Source organism: Elephantulus edwardii, unplaced genomic scaffold, assembly GCF_000299155.1.
Source record: "Elephantulus edwardii isolate Elephantulus edwardi_28Jun2011 unplaced genomic scaffold, EleEdw1.0 scaffold00027, whole genome shotgun sequence".
Lineage (NCBI taxonomy): Eukaryota > Metazoa > Chordata > Mammalia > Macroscelidea > Macroscelididae > Elephantulus > Elephantulus edwardii.
In genome coordinates, this window is record NW_006399777.1 from 14,322,890 (window position 1) to 14,344,923 (window position 22,034).

At 36.4% G+C, this 22,034-nt stretch overlaps 1 protein-coding gene across 2 annotated transcripts in view; it reads left to right on the top strand.

Moving 5' to 3' along the window:
• Positions 1-22,034, top strand: part of STAG1 (stromal antigen 1) — a 256,619-nt gene that overhangs the window by 187,370 nt on the left and 47,215 nt on the right. For both annotated transcript variants that reach the window (XM_006883361.1, XM_006883362.1), the window contains exons 15-20: positions 8,186-8,289; positions 9,911-10,003; positions 10,101-10,190; positions 10,319-10,522; positions 13,029-13,099; positions 14,392-14,479. In XM_006883361.1, the coding sequence (XP_006883423.1) occupies positions 8,186-8,289; positions 9,911-10,003; positions 10,101-10,190; positions 10,319-10,522; positions 13,029-13,099; positions 14,392-14,479 (650 nt within the window). The remainder of the gene's footprint in view (positions 1-8,185; positions 8,290-9,910; positions 10,004-10,100; positions 10,191-10,318; positions 10,523-13,028; positions 13,100-14,391; positions 14,480-22,034) is intronic.

A 22,034-nucleotide genomic window follows, 5' to 3' on the forward strand; every position in this document is an offset into this window, starting at 1 on the left:
TATATTCTTATTAAAGCGAACACCAGGCTCACTCCTGTGGAGTGCTTTCCAACTATAGCAATGCTCTATTTAGCATCCAAGGCTTTATGTATGTAGGAAGAGACTGTCCATTTTCCTTCAATTAATAGACTAAAACTTAATGCACTACCCCACCAGAGAGTAATTTTTGTCAGCTTTTTAATTGCTATTGCTCTAATTCATTATCAAATAATCACTGGAAACTTTTAACTCTCATACCTTTTTTCCCTCCTTTAATTTTCACTTAGTTCTTTGTAATACTGACATCTATTGGTCTTTCACAGATGTTAGAAATGCATTTATTAACATACAGTGAGTTGAGAAAAGGAAAGAGAAACAAAACTAATTTATTCAACCATGAATAAAATGAACTGAGCACAGAAAAAGTGGAGCAGAGAAATCAACAAAAAAAGAATGCACCAAAGGGATGGCAGTAAAATCATATCTGTAGTGATTGTGAGGATGCTACAAGATAGGACACGGTTCAGATCTGTTGTTCATAGGGAAGCTGTGAATATCTAACAACCCCAGCGCTGGTCACACTCCGTGTAAACGGATTAAATGTACCGATCATGAGTAAGAGAACAGCAGAATGGATAAGGTAGCATGACCCAGCCGTATCTTGTCTACAACACACAGTTTAAACACAATGACAAGACTGAAAATTAAAGAACAAAAATATATCAAGCAAACAGCTGTCAATAAAGAGCAAGAGTGGCAATAATAATTTCTGATAAAATAGACTTCAGGACAAAAACAAGCATAAGAGACAAGGATGAATCAATTGGATGTGATTACTGTCAACCCACTAAACAAATCAAGTCTTAACAGATTTGAAGTATGAGATCAACAGCCCTGCAGTAATTGTAAAATACTTCAATACAGCGCTTTTAGTGGAAGATACAACAACAAACTCATCAAAGGTGTAGGAAAAAAATACACAATACAGTTAACCAACTGTCTTGTAGACCTATATAGACATTACCCAGGTTGCCTTTTGGAGGCAAGGATTGTCTCACATATTTTGTACATGTTGCAAGAGAGACAAGTCTTTGGAGGCTAATGCATGCAAGGGTGCAGGGTCAGCACAAGAGATAAAGACCCTGGATGAAAAGAATTTATGCAGTGATGGGGGCAAGTGGATCAGAAATGCTGAGATTGACTCAGGATAGGGCAGGATTCAGAGCTAATGTGCATAGGGTCGCTACAAGCTGTAGTCAGTGGCACGTCACATCCATAACAGCCTGGTAAGGCGGACAGGCTCCTGCTTTGTTATTAACTACCTCTGTAAAAACCCTGGAGAGTCAGCTGTAAGTTGGTTCCAATTTGTTGATACACACAACAGTAGCCCAACAAGAGCATAAACTACTTTTAGTTCCGGTCAGCACAGAATGAGTGCACATGGAATATTCTCTAGAATTGATTGTGTTAGATGATAATGCAAACATTTTAATTTTTTTTAAAAAAACTCAAAATTCTGCAAAGCTTCTTCTCACATCACAGTACTATAAAATAAGAAATCAGTAGGAGAGAAAAAAATAATAGAAATTACACTTTGCTTAAACAGTATTTAATTACAAAGACATGTTAAAATTTCCTGAAACAAGTGAGAATAAAAAGACAATGTACCAGAGTCTTTGTGGTAGATGAAAGGCAGTTTACAGAAGTCAGTTATCTACCCATAAAACCCATATCCAAAAAAAAAAAAAATCAAAAAAGAACCAAAATAACCACCTTAACACATCATCTCCGAGAATTAGTAGACGAACAGCACACCAAGCCTACACTCTCCAGAAGTAAGGAACTAAGGATATTATTAAAAAAAAAAAAAAACCCAGAAGGTGTGAATAACAGGACTAAAGAATGAGTGATGGCACAGCCTCCTCATCAGGAATGAAAAAGATAACAGTTTTTAAAAAAATTATAACAAATTTGAAAACCAATAGAAAATGAATTGCTTTCTAGAAACTCACTGCATACCTCAGCTGACACAGACAAGTCGGGACATTTGAACAGGCCTATCACTTAACAACAACAGCTCATGGAAAAAGAAGTGGAACAGCAAATAAAAACAGTCCTGACTCTGATGGTTTCACCAGTGAACTCTGGCAAACCTTCAGGGAAGAACTGATACAGTTCTACTCAGTCTGGTTCAGAATGTAAGAAAAGATGTCATCAGTACACTTGAACTGATTCTATGAAACAAACCTTATCCCAAAGCCAAACAAAGAAACTACAAAGACCACAAACAACAAATACTGGAGAGGATATGGAGAGATTGGTACTCTCATTCATTGCTGGTAAGAATGTAAAGTGATGGAAAGTAGTTTGGCACTTCCTTTGAAAGTTGAGAATAGAAATTGCATTTGATCTAGCAGTCTCGCTAGAGAAATATACTCACAGAAGTAATAGGTATATACCAAGAAGTAAGAGCTTCGTCAAAAAGTGGCATTTCTTTAAAAGTTTCGTTTTGGCTTTGTTTTTGTTTATTGCAGCATTGTTTATAATCGCCAACAATCAGGAACCAGCCAAACTCTGTCAGTGGGCAAATGACTAAATAAACTGCAGTACATTCAGAGAAAGAATAAATGCATCACCAAAAAGGGATCAGAGATTTGTGAGATACTGTCCTATATGGCTGAAGCGAGAGCAGATTATGCTGAAAGATCTAAGGCAGACACAAAAGGACAGTAGGTTATCAGATCACTGATATAAAAAGCTAAGGAAAGATTTATACCCAGAATCCATTTTGGAGAATTATTAGGGGTAAGAACAGAGGAAGAGGAGAACAAAAATAACATTGATAAGATGGGTAAAAAGAATAGCAATAAGGGATTTAGTTGATGTTAATCAATTGTAATTGTCTTCACAATTATGTGCTATGCATTGGAGAGTTGGACAGTGACTAGGGATGATAGAAGGAGGATTGATGCCTTTGAGCTGGGGTGCTGGAGAAGAGTGTTTAATATACCATGGACTGCTAGGAGAACAAACAGGTTTGTCCTGGAGAGGGTGAAGCCAGAATGTTCCCTGGAGTCAAGGATTCTGAAGCTTCGTCTGACATACTTTGGGCATGTTGCAAGGAGGGACTGGTCCTTAGAGAGGGATACCATGTTTGGGAGAGTGGAGGGACGGTGCAGGAGAGGATGACCCTTGACGAGATGGATCGATTCTGTGAGTGGAGTGATGGGGATGAGTGTGTTTGAGACGGTGAGGTTGGTGCAGGATAGAACAGCATTTAGGGCTCTTGTACATAGGGTCACTATGAGTCGCAAGCGACTCGATAGCACATAACAACAACATTTAGTGTTCTAAAACAAAATGTCTATGAATCATCAAATGAAACCCAAATAAGATTTGCAGACTTAATAAAAGATTTTTTCTTTTTTTTTAAAAAAAAGAACAACCAAAACAAAATACACAATAGAGCTCATAACACGAGGACCATTCTCTTAATAGAGCAACTGCAGCAGCCCCTCACCAAACAGTTCATGGCTCAACTAAAAGCTTCTCCTAAAACGAAAAGTTTTTGTAGTAAAAAAAACAAAAACCGCCTGGAACCTTCTGTTTTTACCTCCTTCCCATAACTACAAAAATCCTTTCCATTACTAAGTTCCTTTCCAGCAGTTGTCACCTTATATCAATGAAGACTTCCTGTAAAAAATCAAGGGACACATGGGGACAGCTTTTTCTGACCTTTACCAACTTCACAAAGGGGAACTGTCCCTGTCAACATCATCAGCAACACAAAACCAATTCCTGTGAGGTCACTCATGTCCCCCATGCTCCTGTACCTCTTTCTGCTCATCTCAACACCAATCTTATTGATTTGCTAGGTCCAAAATTTGATGCTATAGGTCACAGACCACACAGATTGGGGAAGTTAGAAGGTTATAATACAGATTAATAACAAAATACAGTCAAGAGAGCTCACAAAAATATGCACACAGGAACCTCAACCTTGATCCTCACAACTTTATAGCCAGTGTTCCCAAGTTTTCAGTCCTGCCAGTATTGGCTTCTGAGCCCCCCAATTGTCCAGCAAAGTTCCCAGTCCTGCCAATACTGGCTCTCCCATCCCAGGTCTCATCTCACATTAGGTCTCCAGTTCAGACATAGGTGTTGCTGCTATGGATGTAGCTGGAGAAGTAAGGGCATCTTACATTGTCTTGCTTTCTCCTCAAAGGCACCAGAAGATCTGTCTCTGTGACTAGAGATGTTTCCTTTATTGCCAAAACTAGCCAGTCCCTGTGTAGATTGTTCTGAAACAGAAATGGAAATATGTGTACCAGTGTTCATAGCGGTGTTCTTTACAATAACAAGAAAATGAAAGCAGCTCGATTTCCATCAACAGATGAGTGGATTGAGAAATTGTGGTACATTCATACAGGGGAATGTGTGAATATGTGGCATTAAGGAATAATTATTTTGAAAAATGCTATATAACATGGAAAAGACTACAGCACCTTAAATGGAGTAAAATAATTCAGTCTCATAAGGGCAAATACTGCATAAGACCAAAATTGTAATAATAAAATGATAACTAATAAGAGCTATATAAATGTCAGGAAGAGTAATAAGGGAGGGGATGTGAAAAGGAGAAAAAATGGAAATCACTAGGGAAGCAGAATTTATGGACTGGCTATTCCCCTTGTGGAATGGTAGATAGCCAGTCCTCTTGGGGATAGGCTAACATGCCCTGTTCCCTCCCATCTACATAGTATCCTTTCTCCTTAATATAATAATTACTTCAGCATAAAACAAACAGGTAACTTTTTGGCTAGGAAAGACAATTTTGAATGACCTTCCCAAACAACAGATAAGAGTAACTGATTTTAGCAGTGCCTGGAAAAGTGGAGCCTTTACTGACCTTACATATACTACCTAGTTAAAACAACTTTGAGCCTTGGTTGGAACTACTTTGATATCCTCCCAGTCTACTCCCTTTTTATCCCTTCCTGTTTCTTTCCCCTTAATATACATGCCAAGTAAAAGCTACTTTTCTTGACTTCTGGGGCTTTTTTCTTTAAAAAAAGAACCAAGTTATTCAAATTAGTCTCAGAATTAAACTTTAAAAATGCATGAATGTATTCAGTAAAGAAATAGAATTAAAACTATAATATTTGTTAAATAGCGTTAAAAAGAGCTGTAATGTCTTGACTGAAAACATTATACAAATGTCAGTTTCTCCCAATGTCAAATACAATTTTCTGTTAATACCAGTCAGAATTCCTTTGTATTTTAGAGCACCTTTAGAAGGAGCTCTGATGGCCTGGTAGTAAGGAGTTACCCTGTCAGCTCAAGCAAGCAGTTTAAATCCATCAGTTCCTTCAAAGGGAGAAAGATGAGTAATCTCCACCACTGTGGTTTACAACCTCCAGGAACCCGCTGGAGGGCGAGCTGTGCATTGTATCCACAGTAGTGACTTTGACTTGAGGGTGAGACATGAAGAACCAAACAAAATGGTTTAAACACTTAGGTAGAATTTTAAGCTTGTACAAAAAAAAAAAGCAAGGTAGCTTAATGCATACAAGTGTAGGCACTGGAATATGATTTCTTAGATCTACATCTGGGCTCAATTACAGGAGACTTTGTAAAGTTATTTACCCTGTGAATCCTTTTTCTTGTGTGTAAAGTAAGTGTATGTTCCTATCAAAATTTTTTAAGATAGAACAGGTTAATCATATAAACCACTTATGCATACACTAAGAGTACACATAACATAGAAGTTGCTTATGTTTTCCTATTTGCAAAATATAAGCATATGGAAATTACAAAAACAATTTATAAGAAATAATAGAAAAGGGAAATTTTTAAAAATATGAATTAGTCATAGTCAAATAGATTACTGAAATTAAAAATGCAGCAAGAGTTCTAACAATACATGAAAGCTTAAAATGGGTTTCAAAATGTCATGTAAATCCATCGGAAGAAAGCTAATATACTTAATAGTGGGGGAAGAATAAATAATTACGTGTTCATCTCATGGGAATGAACTGGCTTGTCCTTTGTACTCCTCCTATTGGCAAAAATAAAGTGTACAAACTTAAAAATATAAAAGTAAAACAATATATTGAAAGAAAATTAAAACTGTGTCACTGTAATCTTCCAGAATAAAGAGATCTTAGAAAACAGTGTCAGCGAGAAGCAACAGAACAAAAGGGGGGGGGACAGATGTGACTTTATAAAACTTAATGATTATCATTGTCAAACAGTATCGTAAAGGGTCAGACAACAGAGGATATCATTGAAAAAGCGAAGATCTCGCAAATGTACAGATTACTGCTCAGCGACCCCCTGCAGGGTCCAACAGGATCCGGTGGATCCCAACAGGAGGAGGCTGCCCTTCTTTCTCCCTGGAAACTCACAAAGGCACCCAGCTTTTGTGTAAACCGCTCAGCTCCCTATGAATTCTACCTCTGGAACTCCCCAGCTAATATGATGGATGATTAACATAATTTCTTTCTGGTTTACAAACCCAACTTCTGTTTATGTACAGCCTGTCCTTGCAAACCTACCACAGTAACAAATGGGCACCGCTTTTCTGACATTCTTCAAAATGCTACAATGTTGTTATAGTAAGACTGTTTTAGTGTATCCAGAAGGATTTATGTATAGAAATGTGCGCCATGTGTACTAAGAGAAACGTTTGACTAATGTTAGCTACTAGCTGACCTAACGGCTCCAATTTACGTGCAGATTTGATTTAACAGTCTATTTAGTGTTCTGGGGTCTACTTATATAAAATAATGTTAGAAAATGTATTCTACTCTAGAAAAAAAGAATCTATTCTTCCCTAATTCATAGCTAGGGAGCTCTGGTGGCCAAGTAGTTAGGAACTGAGTACGAGCCCAAAGGTAAAAACCCACAGGTATTTTGAATCTACCAGCTGCTCTGTGAGAGAAAGATGGACAGTCTGCTCCTATGCCATTTACTGGAGGGTCTGCTGTGAGTCAGTCCCAACAACAGTTAATGGATAAATCAAATCCATTGCCACTAATGTTTATTCTGACTCATTTCTGACTCCATTCCATTCCTGAGGTTGTAAATTGTTAGGGAAGAAGAGCACCTATTTTAAATCCGTATTTATATATCTTAGTGGGCAATTTGGAAGCAGGAGTGGCATCCACTTCCTAAACAACATTCCTCCGGAAACTCAGTGAACTTTGATAAATGTATATAGTTGTAGAGGGGCTTTCAGGCCTTTTGTTCGTAGGGTCGCTATGAGTTGTGCTCAGCTCGAAGGCAATTTACAGCAACAACAATGAGCAATTACTGCCTAATTTTGTCTTGTGAAACAGCCAGTACAATCAATTTGCCAAACTTTGTCTATAATAACTTTTTACACACTATGCCATCAGCTTTCCTTAGTAGTTGTGAAGGAAGAACAGAACAAAATCTCACTTTCTTATTACATTGGCCAAAAGCAGAGGGATTTGGGCCACCCAGTGCTAGCAGGTATTTGAGGACTTAGACATGGTCATGATTGCAGTTTGGTTTGTGAAAGTCATAACCTTTATGATAGGCTGAGAAAAAGATTTTTCCCTTGAACATTTACTAGCTTTTGGAAATTTATTCCACAGAAATACATCTGTTGATTCTGTGGATTTTAATGATATTAAATTCACTTTATCCTGTCAAAAATCTAAGTATTTTAAAGCCCATTAGTAGTATATTGTCTGTGTGTATATATATATATAGTATATATTATATAATATATAGTAATATATAGTAGTATCTTGACACTATTGTATATATAAATTGTGCATTGGTTTATAATCATTCAGCTTTTATGTATTGACTTGGAATGGATTCAGAATCTAGTGTTTTCAAAATCTTGGTTTTGTTGATAAAAAAAGAAAAGAACTTATCTGAGCTTTGAAATTATATCGAAGGAAATTCAGTAAAATTTTGGAATCATTTAACTCAAATGTATGATATTAGAAGAGGCTACATATTGGGGAAATATCAGAAGTTATCTCTTATTCTGTCTCTTTCATATTGGATTTATAACAAGCATGAGTTACTTCTGCTAAAAATATAAAAGCAAAGTATAGTAGCTCTTCACTTCTGCCTTTAACATGGTCTGTATAATGTTACTGTGGCTGCTTTTATGCAGTTTTGTTCCCGTTTTGTCCTTACACTCGTGTGTTTTGCCTCCCTGCAGCGATGTCGGACCGTCAGGAGAGTGCTCTCATAGAGCTGATGGTTTGTACGATTCGTCAGGCCGCTGAGGCACATCCCCCAGTGGGAAGGGGCACCGGCAAGCGGGTAAGTTCTGTTAGGAAGAAATCACAAAACGATTCTTCATTTGACTAACTCTCTTATCTTTCAGAATTTTTTCTAGATATTTTTATTCATATAAACCTCATAGTTCTTAATTATATACTGTACAGTGCTTCATCGTTACATAGCTGTTAAATTCAACTTATAAAATTAGGATATCCTCCCCACTCTCATAATACCTGTACTGCTACATTTACATAGTACTTTTAGTTTTAATTTTGAGTGAAAGGTTACAGTTTTACTGGCTTTTCCTTCACCCATTCATCACATTTCATGCTACAACATTAATTACAGTTGACTCACTTGCATAATGCCTTAAGAATTTTTATATTCAGAACTTAAAACTATAGTCTCTGAAGACATACTACCTATTTAAATGGCAGCAGTGTAATTTTCATCTGCTGGTTGGCTTTTTGTACCCTAAATTCTTTATATTATTAGCATTCTTGTTATGGTAATAAAAATGAATTATGAAAATCATAGACATGATGATGATTGGTGGCACTGGTGGGAGGAAGAGGTCAGTAATGGCCAGCAAAAAATATAAAATGTGAACGAACATTTTTTACATAACCATTTTTATTCTGGTTCTGAAAATTCACCAAAGGCAGATAACACATTGAGATACATTCTTGAAAATGTGAGAGTAGAAGTGTACAACCCTTTTTTTGTTTAATCTTTCTCAAGTCTGGCCATTTTCGATCAGGCAATCATGTGATCTCTTATGCTAACAAAGAAGAGTGGTGTCACAGTTAAAAAAAATATTTTTAACATTTATCCTGAAATCAAATGCTGTGAGTGATATGATACTTGCCATCCACATTCAAAGAAGAATGGGTAAGAAGCAGTTTCTAGATACATGCACCAGCCACTGAAGGGAAAGATGAAGAACTTGGGAACGTCTACCAGTTTTGTAATATGAAGTTGACCAAACACACAACCAAGGTTCATTAATAATAGTCAGTCAATGGAATGCAAAAGTTAGAAAAGAAGGACTGATGAATGGAAAATTTGTACTTGATAGGACTTGAAATGGACTTGGCTGGATATTGCATGAAAGAATTTAGTACATTGAGTGATTTATTTATTGCCAGTACCTTTTTTAAAGAACGTAAATGCTGACTATACAAATAGACCTCACCTGATGGACTACTTAGGAATCATATTGGTGTATCTGTGAAAAGAATCAATGGAGAAGCTCAGTATCAACAGTCAAAATAAATCCAGAGACTAACTGTGAAACACACCATCAGTTAGTTACTCATCAGCAAGTTTAAGGTGAAGCTCAAGAAAGTTACAGTTACTAAAATAGAACCCTGATTCTATCCAACTGAATAGGGTCACCATCTCTGATACGCTGGACCCATAGTTACAGTCACTTCATCAGTCCGTCTTGTTGGGGGTCTTCTTCTCTCTGATCCTCCACCTTTTCCTAGCTTGATAACATATACATGTTAAATACAAATTTTAATAAAATGAGATATACTTATTTTTGTAATTGGTTCTAAAGCTCCTTTGATAGTTCTCAAATGGTATTTTATGCTTTGTAACAGCGTAAGATTTACAAATTAGCACCTGACACCCATGTGCCCATTTTCTTTGTTAGGTGCTAACTGCCAAGGAGAGGAAAACACAAATTGATGATAGAAACAAATTGACTGAGCATTTTATCATCACGCTTCCTATGCTGTTATCAAAGGTACACTTTCATTTATGTATTTTGTGATAATACAACATTGAGTTTGAGAATTCTTGGTCAAAATAACTTTTTTTCTCCTTGCGTCTTTTCCTTCTAGTATTCTGCAGATGCAGAGAAGGTAGCAAACTTGCTACAGATACCACAGTATTTTGATCTAGAAATCTATAGCACTGGTAGAATGGAAAAGGTAAGACATACTGAAATTGAAACTCTACTATTATACTGTTTTATTAACTGGATTATTTTCTTTTTATGTGATTATATAAGTTTGTTTTTTATTTAGCATATGCTAAATTTATTTTTTTTCTGTCTCAGCATCTGGATGCTTTATTAAAGCAAATCAAGTTTGTTGTGGAGAAACATGTAGAATCAGATGTTCTAGAGGCCTGCAGTAAAACCTATAGCATCTTATGCAGTGAAGAATACACCATCCAGAACAGAGTTGACATAGCTCGAAGTCAGCTGATTGATGAGTTTGTAGATCGATTCAACCATTCTGTGGAAGACTTATTGCAAGAGGTTTGTTTTACAGTTAATATGAATTATATCTAATAACAATTCAAAGTAGTTAACTGTATAAATTATATTTTTCCCTAGTTCTTTTTTTTTTGGTAGTTTATTATTTTTTTAGATTTTAATGAAAGCTTATAAAGAACTTGGATTTCCATTCATTCATTATTGCACATTTTCCTCCCCCCCCTTTCCCCTCCTAGTTTGCTTTTCTTTGGAACAAAAGTTCTTTCATTGTTATACCACTTTACTGTGCAACTCTTACTCTGGACTTTTGCCATACCAATAAATAATACCTAATCGTGTATTTCTTTTACACAGTTCTCTCCCTTGTCTTTTTCAATGCTTTGTACATTATTTAGCCCTTCTTAGTTTTCCCCAACCCCCATATCATTCCTGTTTTTTAACAGTGGCATTATATAGTATTTGTCTTTTTGTGACTGAGATATTTCACTCAGCATAATGTCCTCCATTGTCACCCATTTTGAATAATATTGCATGAGTTCCTTGTTTTTCAATGCAGCACAGTATTCCACTGTGTGAATATACCACAGCTTCTCTATCCATTCGTTTGTTGATGGGCACTTAGGTTGTGTCCAGCTCTTTGCTATTGTGAACAAAGCTGCAATAAACATAGTGTGTGTGTGTGTGTGTGTGTGTGTGTGTGTATGTATGTGTATATATATAGATATAATCTATCTATCTACTTGGGTGGCAGTTCTGTTTTCTTTAGGGTATATTCCCAGTAGGGAAATTCCTGGGTCAAATGGTATTTCTACCTTTTTGCGAAAGCACCATACTGCCTTCCATAGTGGTTAAAACAATCGTGAGATATCATCTCACCCCAGTAAGAACAGCAAAATTTAACAGAACAGCAGACAATAAAACTGGCGAAGTTGTGGAGAAACTGGAACCCTTATTCACTGTTGGTGGGAGAGTAAAATGGTATGAGTACTAAATGATATTTTTAAATAAAATCTAGTTGTATTGTTTTGAAACAGCATTGTTAGAATTACACATTTTGTAGTTTGACATTGATTAGGATTTTTTTTCTTTTAAGAAAAATATTTTTATTACCTAACTTTTTTAAGTCATTTTGTTATTCCCTCTCCCTGAAACCTAATTTGCATTTTAATATTCCTGAATTAATCTAATGTACTGTTAAATAAAAATAAAATTTGATTGTAAACAGTACCTACTCACCAGTCATATGTCCAAGACAGCAGCAGGCATCTCTTACTATTTGGTTAATTTTTAAGATTACTTTTATAATTTCCCTCTCTGTCTGTATAAGACATTCAAGAACACCTGTATATCTCTCCATTCTCTGACAACCAGGCTGATAGGATTTTCTTCTTAATCACGTTAACACCTTGTTCCTACTATTGTTGGGAACTTTTCTTTCAGCCATTCTTTACAGTCATACATTGTTATTTTTAAGCTACAGGAGTAACTGAGGATCAGTAAAATCTTAAAATAAGTCAGTGAAATGTTTATATTACATGCTCTTTGCCTAAGCAATTTCAATTTCAAAGAATTTTTTCTATGGTATTATTTAGTAAAGTGTACAAAGCTATTTGTTTCATACCATTTTTTGTAATGACAAACATTGATTCTGCATGTTGAGAGTAAGGGATTATTTCCTTTATTGCTCATTTGTGTTCTTATTTACCTTCTCTAAGCATACACTACTTATATAATGATGTTGTTTTGTTGTTGTTGATTGCTGTTGAGTTGAGCATAGCGACTCTGAACAAAAGACCTAATGCCGTTCCATAACTATTGTCATTTCACCAAGTTCATAGAGTTTCCAGAGGCATGTGGTTTAGGAAATGGATGCTACTCCTGCTTCCCAGCATAAATCAGTCTGGAAGCTTATCCAAACATTGTACAGCAGCATCACAGCAACACCAAATTTTTCAGTTCAGCAAATAGACAAAAGGATTGCTGTGTCATTCAAGGAATATTCATTTGAAAATTAATAAATTTGACCCAAGGGCAGTAAAAACGCACATCAAAAACAACCCCAAAACCTTCCTTTTACTTAGCCATCAGAACCAGCATCCACAAGGAGCAAAATGCCACACTGTCAGAGTGAGTGGAGTCTTCCAGGCCTCAGCAGGCAGTCCCTTCCCTTCTCATTTACATAGTAAGAATTTTTATTTGAATGGTAAACATTAAAATATGGTCTTACATATATATGTACAACTGACCATCCAACTCACTATCATATCAACAGGAAGGAGATACTTAGCTAACTTCTTTTATAATATATACAGGTTTAAATTAGTGAGGATAGCAAACTACCTCTTTGTAAGCAGTAACATAGTATGAAGGTTGGGATGCAATTTCTTTTTCTCTCTGTCCACCTTGTGCCTCAATTTATCACTCACTGCCTCAATTTATAGCCAAGCAATAGACTAGAAATCGAGATCATGAGAGAGTGTGTAAATGTGCAAGAACAAGTTAAATTACGGCAATCTAATGATGTGGGGGTTTTTTTGTTTGTTTATAGGGAGAAGAAGCTGATGATGATGATATTTATAATGTTCTTTCCACATTAAAACGGTTAACTTCTTTTCACAAGTAGGTGATTTTAATGAAAGTAGATTTAATTAATATATATTAGCAACAGTAAAGGACTGATTATCTTTATAATATTTAATGTCCATGTTGCACTAGGACATTTTAGAGGAATATAAAGATTTTAATTTTTTTTTTATCTTTCAAATTTCCTCCAGGTGAATTGTTTTATTATGTAAAAAAAATGTACATCTTTCTGTACACGAATTATACGTAAGAGTTTGACAGTCAGGGAGCTCTGGTGGCAAGAAGCTGTGCTGCAATCCCAAAAGCATGCCGTTTGAATCCACCAGATGCTCTGCTGGAGAAGGAGGGTCAATCTCCTCCTGTGCCAGTTGGATCTGATTTGACAGTACACAACAAGGAGGAAAAAAAAGAGTTTGACAATCACTATTACTTACCAAATTAGATTGGCTTATTCTTTAAAATTTAATTGGTACAATGATCAATTTAAAGCGTTTAGAAATGTTGCTAACAAGATTTGGAGGAAATGAAATGAAAGATATTTTTGTGAGCTTTTTCCTGAAAATTTTCTTTTTATTATGCTTACGAGGCCATATTTGATTATGGCTGAGAGCAGTGTAATAAGGTGCATTTTAAAGGGCAGCCTACATTTTTTTCTTATAATGGACTAGATTTCTTTTTTCCGCCAAGAAAGTAAAACGGAATTTTTGTTGTCAAAGGATGTTTGTACATAGCCTTTATAATAATGAATACTTAAATTTCAAAAGCCATTTTTATCTTCTGAGCCTTTTTGTTATACACAAGCAATTTTGTTGGTCATCCATAGAGAAAAGAACTTTTTTCTAGAAGTATTTTGGATTAAAAATAAAAGTTGTCAGCCAGTGTCAAAGATGGTGTTCAGAAATAGAATTCATGAGAATTTCAAAGACCACAGGGTTAGCCTCACTGGGAAATTCTCGACCCATATAGTATCTACAGTACACGAAACTGAGCATTTCTATGTTTACTCTGCCTGGTTTTAGATTTATCTCTAAAATATTTGTTCACAAATATACATGTAGTTTAAAACATATTAGAAAGATTACCTACATATGGATATGATGTTAGGTTAACTATGATTTTAATCTTTAAGTATAAGAAATAGTTCTATTATTCTAATTTTCATTTCTTAAATCAGCCTTTTTTTTCCTTCAAGTTTGAGCACTTGAATGTTTTCCTTTTGCTTGTTGTTACATTACTAGATAATCAATTTGTTTTACTCCTTTACCTGTGGATGAATTTTTCATTTTTGCAGTCTGATATTAATACGTTTTTGTTTTCTTTTGACTTAGTGCTCATGATCTCACAAAATGGGATCTGTTTGGTAATTGCTACAGATTATTAAAGACTGGAATTGAGCATGGAGCAATGCCAGAACAGGTAGAAATTAATTTATAATCTTGGTTTCCTTCTTTTTATAAGTACAAGCTTATAAATCATGCTGGGTTTTCATTAATCATTCATTGACATTTTGTTTTACAGCATTAATTATAATTGATTAATGTGATTGTTTTGTTACAACTTCTAATCCAACTATTACTATGCTCTCATTTGCCTTCACCCAACTTACCAATTAATTAATTTTTATTCTCTTTTTCTTCTCTTCTTATCCCTGGTAAACCCTCTTAAGTTTTATTCTAGGTGTATATAAACCTCTCCTTAGCTTTTTATAGTAATGACCTTGTTTCATGGTTGTCCTTTTGTGACGGACTTAAATCACTCAGCAAAATTTATGTTGTTCAGAATTTCACAAATCTGTGCTAGTTATTTAGAAAAACTCCATTGTGTTAATATACCACAGTTAGTTTGGGTTTTATAACCATTCTTAATGTTGATAGAAACCAGTTGTTTCCACCTCTTTGATATTGTAAATAAAGCTGAAGTAAATAGGTGTCAGCTCTAACTTGTTTAAGATACATCCGTACTAGTGGGACTGCTGGGTCAAATGATGTTTCTATTGCTAGTTTTCTAAGGATGTGGCTGACTTCTCTCTGTACTGGTTGCCAGTTTACAATCCCACTAGAAGTATATGAGAATTCCATATATGTGGTATATGGTGATGAAGGAAGGAGTCCAGGCCTTGGACAGTCAGAAAAAGGCTGTGATTAGGAGGATTCTGTTGAGAATCTGTCAGGTTTTTTTCTGTGTACATAAATAGTACTGTTTAGCATACTTTGGCGTGATAATGTTAGTACTTTGACATAATTTTAATAGTAGTTAATGACTCACTTACTGTCACAAAATGGTGGGTTTCTAACACTGTCTAACTTTAGATTTGTTTGTTGACATTCTAAGAAAGAATGCTCCTTTCTCCACTTACTTATTTGATTATTTCTTTATTAATTTGTTTAATTCCATGTCCATATTGACTCCTGGACTCCTGTTTTCTTCTTCAGGCTGTATTTGGTTATTGTTGTTCATTTATTTTGGTGCTCAGATAACTGCAAATTGGTCAGAGGGAGCTCATTTCAGACAAACTCCTATGTTCCCACATTTCAGAATTCATTGTAATAGTACTTCAAACAGAGTATGTATTGTTCACTCATTGCCATTGAGTCACAAACAACGCCTAACCGAGCTTTGAGGGGGTAGATTGCCTGTCTTGACTTTGGATCAGCACTGCAGTTTCTTTTAAACTAAGTCACCAGAGTTCCAGTTTTGGGTGGTGGTAGTTGTTGTTGTTGTTATGTGCCATCAAGTCTTAGACTACCCATAGGGGCGCTATGAAGGAAAGACCTGAACACTTGCATAACTTTCATCGTTTCTCCAGGTTCATAGAGTTTCTGGAGGCAAGCTATTTCGGAAGGATGGCACTCCTGCTTCTAAGCTTGTTTTAATAAGGAAGCTCCACCAAATACTGTCCATCATGGATAACCATTATTGCATTTGACACATCAGTGTCACAGTGTTTAGCATCACAGCAACCACGAGTTACCTCTGTCCAGCAAATGGACAGACAGTGCCATACCACTTTGAAGAATGTTTGACCAAAACCAATTAACAGCAGGCCTGAGGGCCACAGATTAAAATCACCCACCTTTGGCTTGGTAGCATACCTTTCTATCCACTAGGCCAACAGGCAATTTCCAAACTGGATTCCCAGTTTTGGTAGAAAAATGACAAAAAGTACATAAATTCCTGTCTTCTTATGGCTTTGTGCAGATTCACTATTGATAAATTTAATAGGTAATGGGTGAATGGGGAGCTCTAGTCCTAGTGGTCTACTGGTAAGAACCTGCACTGCAATCCCAAATACATGTGGTTTGAATCCACCAGCTGCTTTGCAGAAGGATGGAGAATCTCCTCCTGTTTAATTAACTGCCTCAGAAAACCCACTGGAAGGTCAGTCATGGATCAGTTCCGACTCTCAATGGTACACAACAAGAAATAGGTATATATCTGATCTTCCCCCCATCTCTTTAAGGTCATCCTTGGACTGATCTTGTATTTGTAAAACTGGTTTTGAAAGTGCTGCTACTCCCACCTCCTGACAATACCATTGTACCACCCCTAACTCCCATCACTTTGTGTGATTTCTCTGGCAATTCTGTTCTCTTCTCCTGCTTTCTAATATATGTTAAACTCTTGGGGTTTATGTCTCTTTATTTATTCTTGTTTATGTCCTTTCCTTTGGGAGAGGTTCGAGTGTGGTACTCACCTTGTGAACTAACACTACGGAACACAGTTCAGGACCTTGGTGGCATGGTCTGTAGGGAGTTGCACTGTAGCCTAAAAGGCTGGTGCTTGAAAGCCATCAGCTAACCCCACAGGAAAACAATGGACAAATCTCCTGTTCCATTTACAACCCTACAGAGTGTAAGCTATTAATTGGTTCCAGCTTGACAAAAATGAGGGGTTTGTTTGCATTTTACTTTAGTTTTTTTTAATGTAATCGTTTCTTGTTCACAGATAGATCATAACTCACTTTACCATGTTTTCATTAAGAAATAATACTTATCTTCTTGACTAGGCATGGAAATTATTTCAGTGGAAATTATTTCAGTTACCCACTTTTGGATTTTCCTTGAGAATGCTGTATCAAAATCTTTTACAACTTCCCTATTCATTATTTACCTGTTTAGCGTCTGAGGTAAAAAAATACATCAAAGTTGCTGCCTCCCTCTTCTTCATCACCATCCACTCAGACATCCCTGGGGAGATGATGATATAATCAAAGCAGTCCTTAATCTCAAGAGCCTTTTAATGTTTTCATGAATTCTACCTCATAAATAGTTTATCACTCTGTAAGCCCCATTCTTCTGTCTTTTTTTTCCCCCTCAGGTTCATCTCTTTTATTTTCTCTTGTATATCACTACAGCCATATGTTTTATCTTACTCTCACTTTCACTTCCTACCCAATCTAGGCTCTATTCCGGTAATTCTTAACTATTTGTGTGTAACAGAACCCTTGATACAGCTTTTAAAAAAAAAAATCTCACATACTTTCAGATACCTTTGTGCCCATGAGTTGATAAAATGCATAACCTCTTGGGAAATATGTCATTCTCTTTGAAAATTAAAAGTGGATATACCTTTATATGAGCATTTTCAGTTCTAGACATTTGGATTATCAATATATACTTGTACATTTGTTCATATATTCATATATGTGAATATGATGGTCATAAGTAGTTTATAAAGGTGCAAAACAGAAAGCATTTCTAAAAATCTCCTATAGTATTGGTTCTTTTAAATACAGCCAATCAACTGAGTAGGCAAAGTAAGTCGTTATGTTAATTTTGCTTCTTTGTTTAGAATGAAGGTTTGCAAACTTAATTGGTTGTCCATTCAACCATTTGTACATGTACTGTTTTACATTAATTACAGTATACACAGTGTAACCACAATCTTCCTACTTCGTCTCTGTGATTCCATTAATCCTTCTTTCCTACCATTTCCTCCCTCTGAGTTTGATCTGTGAGCAAATATTTCCCTTTCGATATTATATGGTTGTTTATTTTAAGGAGTGAACAAGTCCTTCGTATTAATTGTTCATCTTAAAGCCATGTCTGTTTGGTTGCAAATTGAACCACGGGAGAGTGTATTTTGTTCCAGGTTCAAAGTGTACATAAAGGCTATAGACTGGGCAGCTTCACCAGTCCCCATTGGCCCATGAGCCTGGTTATTTTTATGTTTGGAGTTTGGGTCCACATTTCCCCCACTCCATTCAGATTATCTGGTGTGGCCCCTTTTAGAATGGTCAGCAGTAGTTGCTGGACACCAGCTAGTTCTTTAGGTCCCAGAGCCATGGAAGTTGAGGTTCTTTAGCTGATTGACTTCTTGTTTCTATATACCTTGCCTTATTGTTTTAGACTTATGCAGTCTCCACATTCAAAGAACAGAATCATTTTGTCCCTGCGGAAACTTCATTCATAATCTTTTTATGGTTTTTACTATCATATTCTCATCCCTCTCGTGATGCTTGGTTTTTGTTGTTGTGTGCCACTGATTCAGAACTGACTCAGAGCTGGCCCTCCACCAGGTTTTCAGAGGCAGTAAATCACACAGAAAGAGATTTCCTCCTTTCTACTGAAAAGCATCTGGTGGATTCGAACCATGTACCCTTGAGTTGGCAGTACTATTCCTTACCACTAGGACACCAGAGCACTCTACCTCATGACCCTTAAAAACATTTAGTCTGTTTCCATCATCGTAGTCACGTCCATTTTTACAATGTGAAAGAAGTAAAATAATTTGTCATGTCACTTTTTGCAACTGACTTTTTCACTGAGAAAGAAATGTTAAGAAGTGTTAATTTGTAATGCTTTAAAGGTTGACCCAAGTCATTGAGTGAAGCAATAGCTTGTGCCTGTTTGGTGCTGATTAGTAGTCTGTGATGGAGATAGAGCAGTTTATTTTAGCCATTTATCAATTGAAGGACATTTGAATGTTCTCAGGTTTTGCTTGTTATAGCTAAAGCTTTTGAACATTGATATACAAATATTTGTGTGAACATAAGTTCACTTCACTAAAATAAATGCCCAGGAGTATAATTCCAACCCTAAATGTGTGTTTAACCTGTGAGAATCCATCAACACATATAGAGCGTCCATACCTTCCTTTGTTTCTGCCAGTTAAGAGCTCACTTGCCCTTGACATTGTCACTGTTTCTTTATGTTAGCCATCCAGTTAACTGTAGTAGTTCTTTGTGGTTGTGTTTGAATCACCTTGATAATAAAGACCTAGCAGTCTACTCCCGTAAAAACAAGAGCTGAGGAAGCCCATGGAAGTTTTCCTTTGTCACTTTGAGTTGGAATTTCTCTAGGGTATAGCACTGTAAATGTTAATGAAATTCAAGGTGCTCTGGTGCTACATGTAGGTGGTAGCATTTTGCGCTGCAAACCAAGTGTTAGTCCAGTTGAGCATCTCTTCATGTCCTCTGTCATCCTTCATCTCTTTGGCGAAGACCTCCTTCAGGTTTAGACCAGTGTTTGTTGTATCAGAAGAAATGTGTTGTTCGTGGGTTAGAAGACTAATCTGTTCAAGTTTTTCAGTTTCTGTATTTCTCTGTGGATCATAGGTTAAGACTATCATTGAGGAGAACGTTAATTGTGTGTATATAAAACCTAGACTAGACATAGGCCAAGAAGCAGTTGTCTGAACCAAACAAGAGAACACGTCATGTAAAAATTGAGAAAAGTGTGCATCAGGGCTGTATCCTTTCTCCATACCTATTCAGTCTGCATGCTGAGAAATTCATTAGAAAAGTTGGACTTTACAAAGAGGAATGTGGCATCAGGATTTGAGGAAGACTCATCATCACACTCTGTTACACAGATGAAGCAACCTTCCTTGATGTAAGAGGGCAGGAGTTGAAGTGCTTGCTGCAGAAGATCAAAGACTGCAGCCTTCAATATGGATTACTTCTCAACGTTGTTGTTGTTGTTAGATGCTGTTGAATCGAGTACGACTCACAGTGACCCTGTGAACAAAAGTTCTGCACCATCCTCACACTTCCTGACACACAAGAGCCCATTGCAGCAGTCACTGCATCAGTCCCTGTGGCAGAGGATCTTCCTCTCTTTCACTGATCCTGCACCCTTCCCAGCATCATGTCCTTCTTCAGGGAATAGTCCCTCCTAGCAACATGCCCAAAGTATCGGAGGCAAAGCCTCACCATTTTTGCCTCCAAAGAGCACCTTCTCCAAGATATATTTGTTTGTTCTTTTGTCCGTTCATGGGATGTTCAATGCTCTTCTCCAACACCACCGCTCAAAGGCATCAATTCTTCTTCTGTCATCCTTATTCATTGTCCAGCTCTCAGATGCACAGCAAGTGAACAGAACATTAGGAAAATAAAAATTGTCACCATAGAGCCAGTAATCAACATTGTGATTGATACAGAAACAATTGAAATTGTTGGTGATTTCTTCTTACTACTTGGATCCACATTTAATGCCCTTGATCAGCAGTTAGGAGATCCCTCCAGTTACTGAGGATTCATGCTGTCATTTTGAAGACTTAAGCTGTGGCTGAGTTAGACTGGGTCTCATCAGTCACTTGCTGTGCATCTGAAAGCTGGACAGTGTATAAGGATGGTAGAAGACGAATCGATGCCTTTGAATTGTTTTGGAGAAGAGTGCTGAATGTCCTTTAAACTGGCAAAGGAACAAATTGTCTTAGAGAAAGGCCAACCAGTATCTTTTTTAGCAATGATGAGAATGAAACTCCGTCTCACATACTTTGGGCATATTGTTAGGAGAGGCCAGTCTTTGGAAAAAAACACTAGAAAGGTGCTTTGAAATGTGGAACATCACAGAAAGAGTGGAAAACTCAACAAGATGAATTGTCACGGTGACAATAGCAATGTTAGAGGTGGTGTTGATGGCCCAGGATAGGGCAGGGTTAAAGGCTATCATTCTTAGGGTCACTGTGACTCGTACTCAACTCAATGCCCCGTAACAGCAACAAACATAGTACTTATACTTATTTCATCTCTACAGAAAGATGAGGACAAGTTAGAATAACACTGCTGGAATAGTACAGTGTCATAATGACTTCTGTCCAGCTCAGAAAGAAGAATTGGAATTTTTTTTTCTTTCTTAGAGTTTGATCTGATATCTCTCAAAAATCACCTGTATTCAAACCAGAACCAAGTCATCGCTGAACCTCTAGTGGGTTTTTGGAGTTTTGAATCACATGGAGGGACATTGCCCGTCTTTATCCTGTGAAGCAGCTGGTGGACTTGACCCTCCAAAGGAACCAACTTTAGATTAGCAGCAGCAGAGTAATTCTTTGTGGGCTACTCCACCACAGCTGTGATTGGCTAGAATGCTTTCATTGTATGTGAGACAGTAAATTGCTCTGGTTAATTAGAAACATTATTATTAGTAATAATAATTTTAAACTAATGAAATGGCACTCTTTTTTAAAAGTAAGCTTAAGAAAAATAATGTTATGTGAAAAAATATAAATAAATAAATAAAAATCCAAGTGCTCTGTTTGAAATAGATACTATGTGTGACCAGGTATTTCTTCTTCTCTCATGAACAAGAAATTTATGTGAAATTATGGAACACAGTTTGGAAAACAGTATTGGTCAGTAGAAAAGTAGAAGAAAAGGAAGTTTTATCTGTGATGATTAGAATGATCAGTATACCCATAAATAATTTTCAACATTACTTTTCCCCATATCTTAATTTCCAATTGATTACTATCTGTTTTTCCTATTTAACAATTCAAGTAATTTTAAATTCAAGAGGCTTTTTAAAAAAAATCTTTTCTTTCCCTTCTGCTCAAACCTCTTTGCCACTGTGCAGTCTTAAATATTATCAGAAGACTTCTCAAGACAGCTCAGTACAGCGTCACTGAGAAAGATTTCAACACAGTAAAGTGATTTCCTTAATACTGAAGTTCATAATAGGACTTTCTGGCAGTCAAATCCACCAGTATCTCTGTCAGAGAAAGGTGATCACTCTGCTCCTTTGTCATTTAT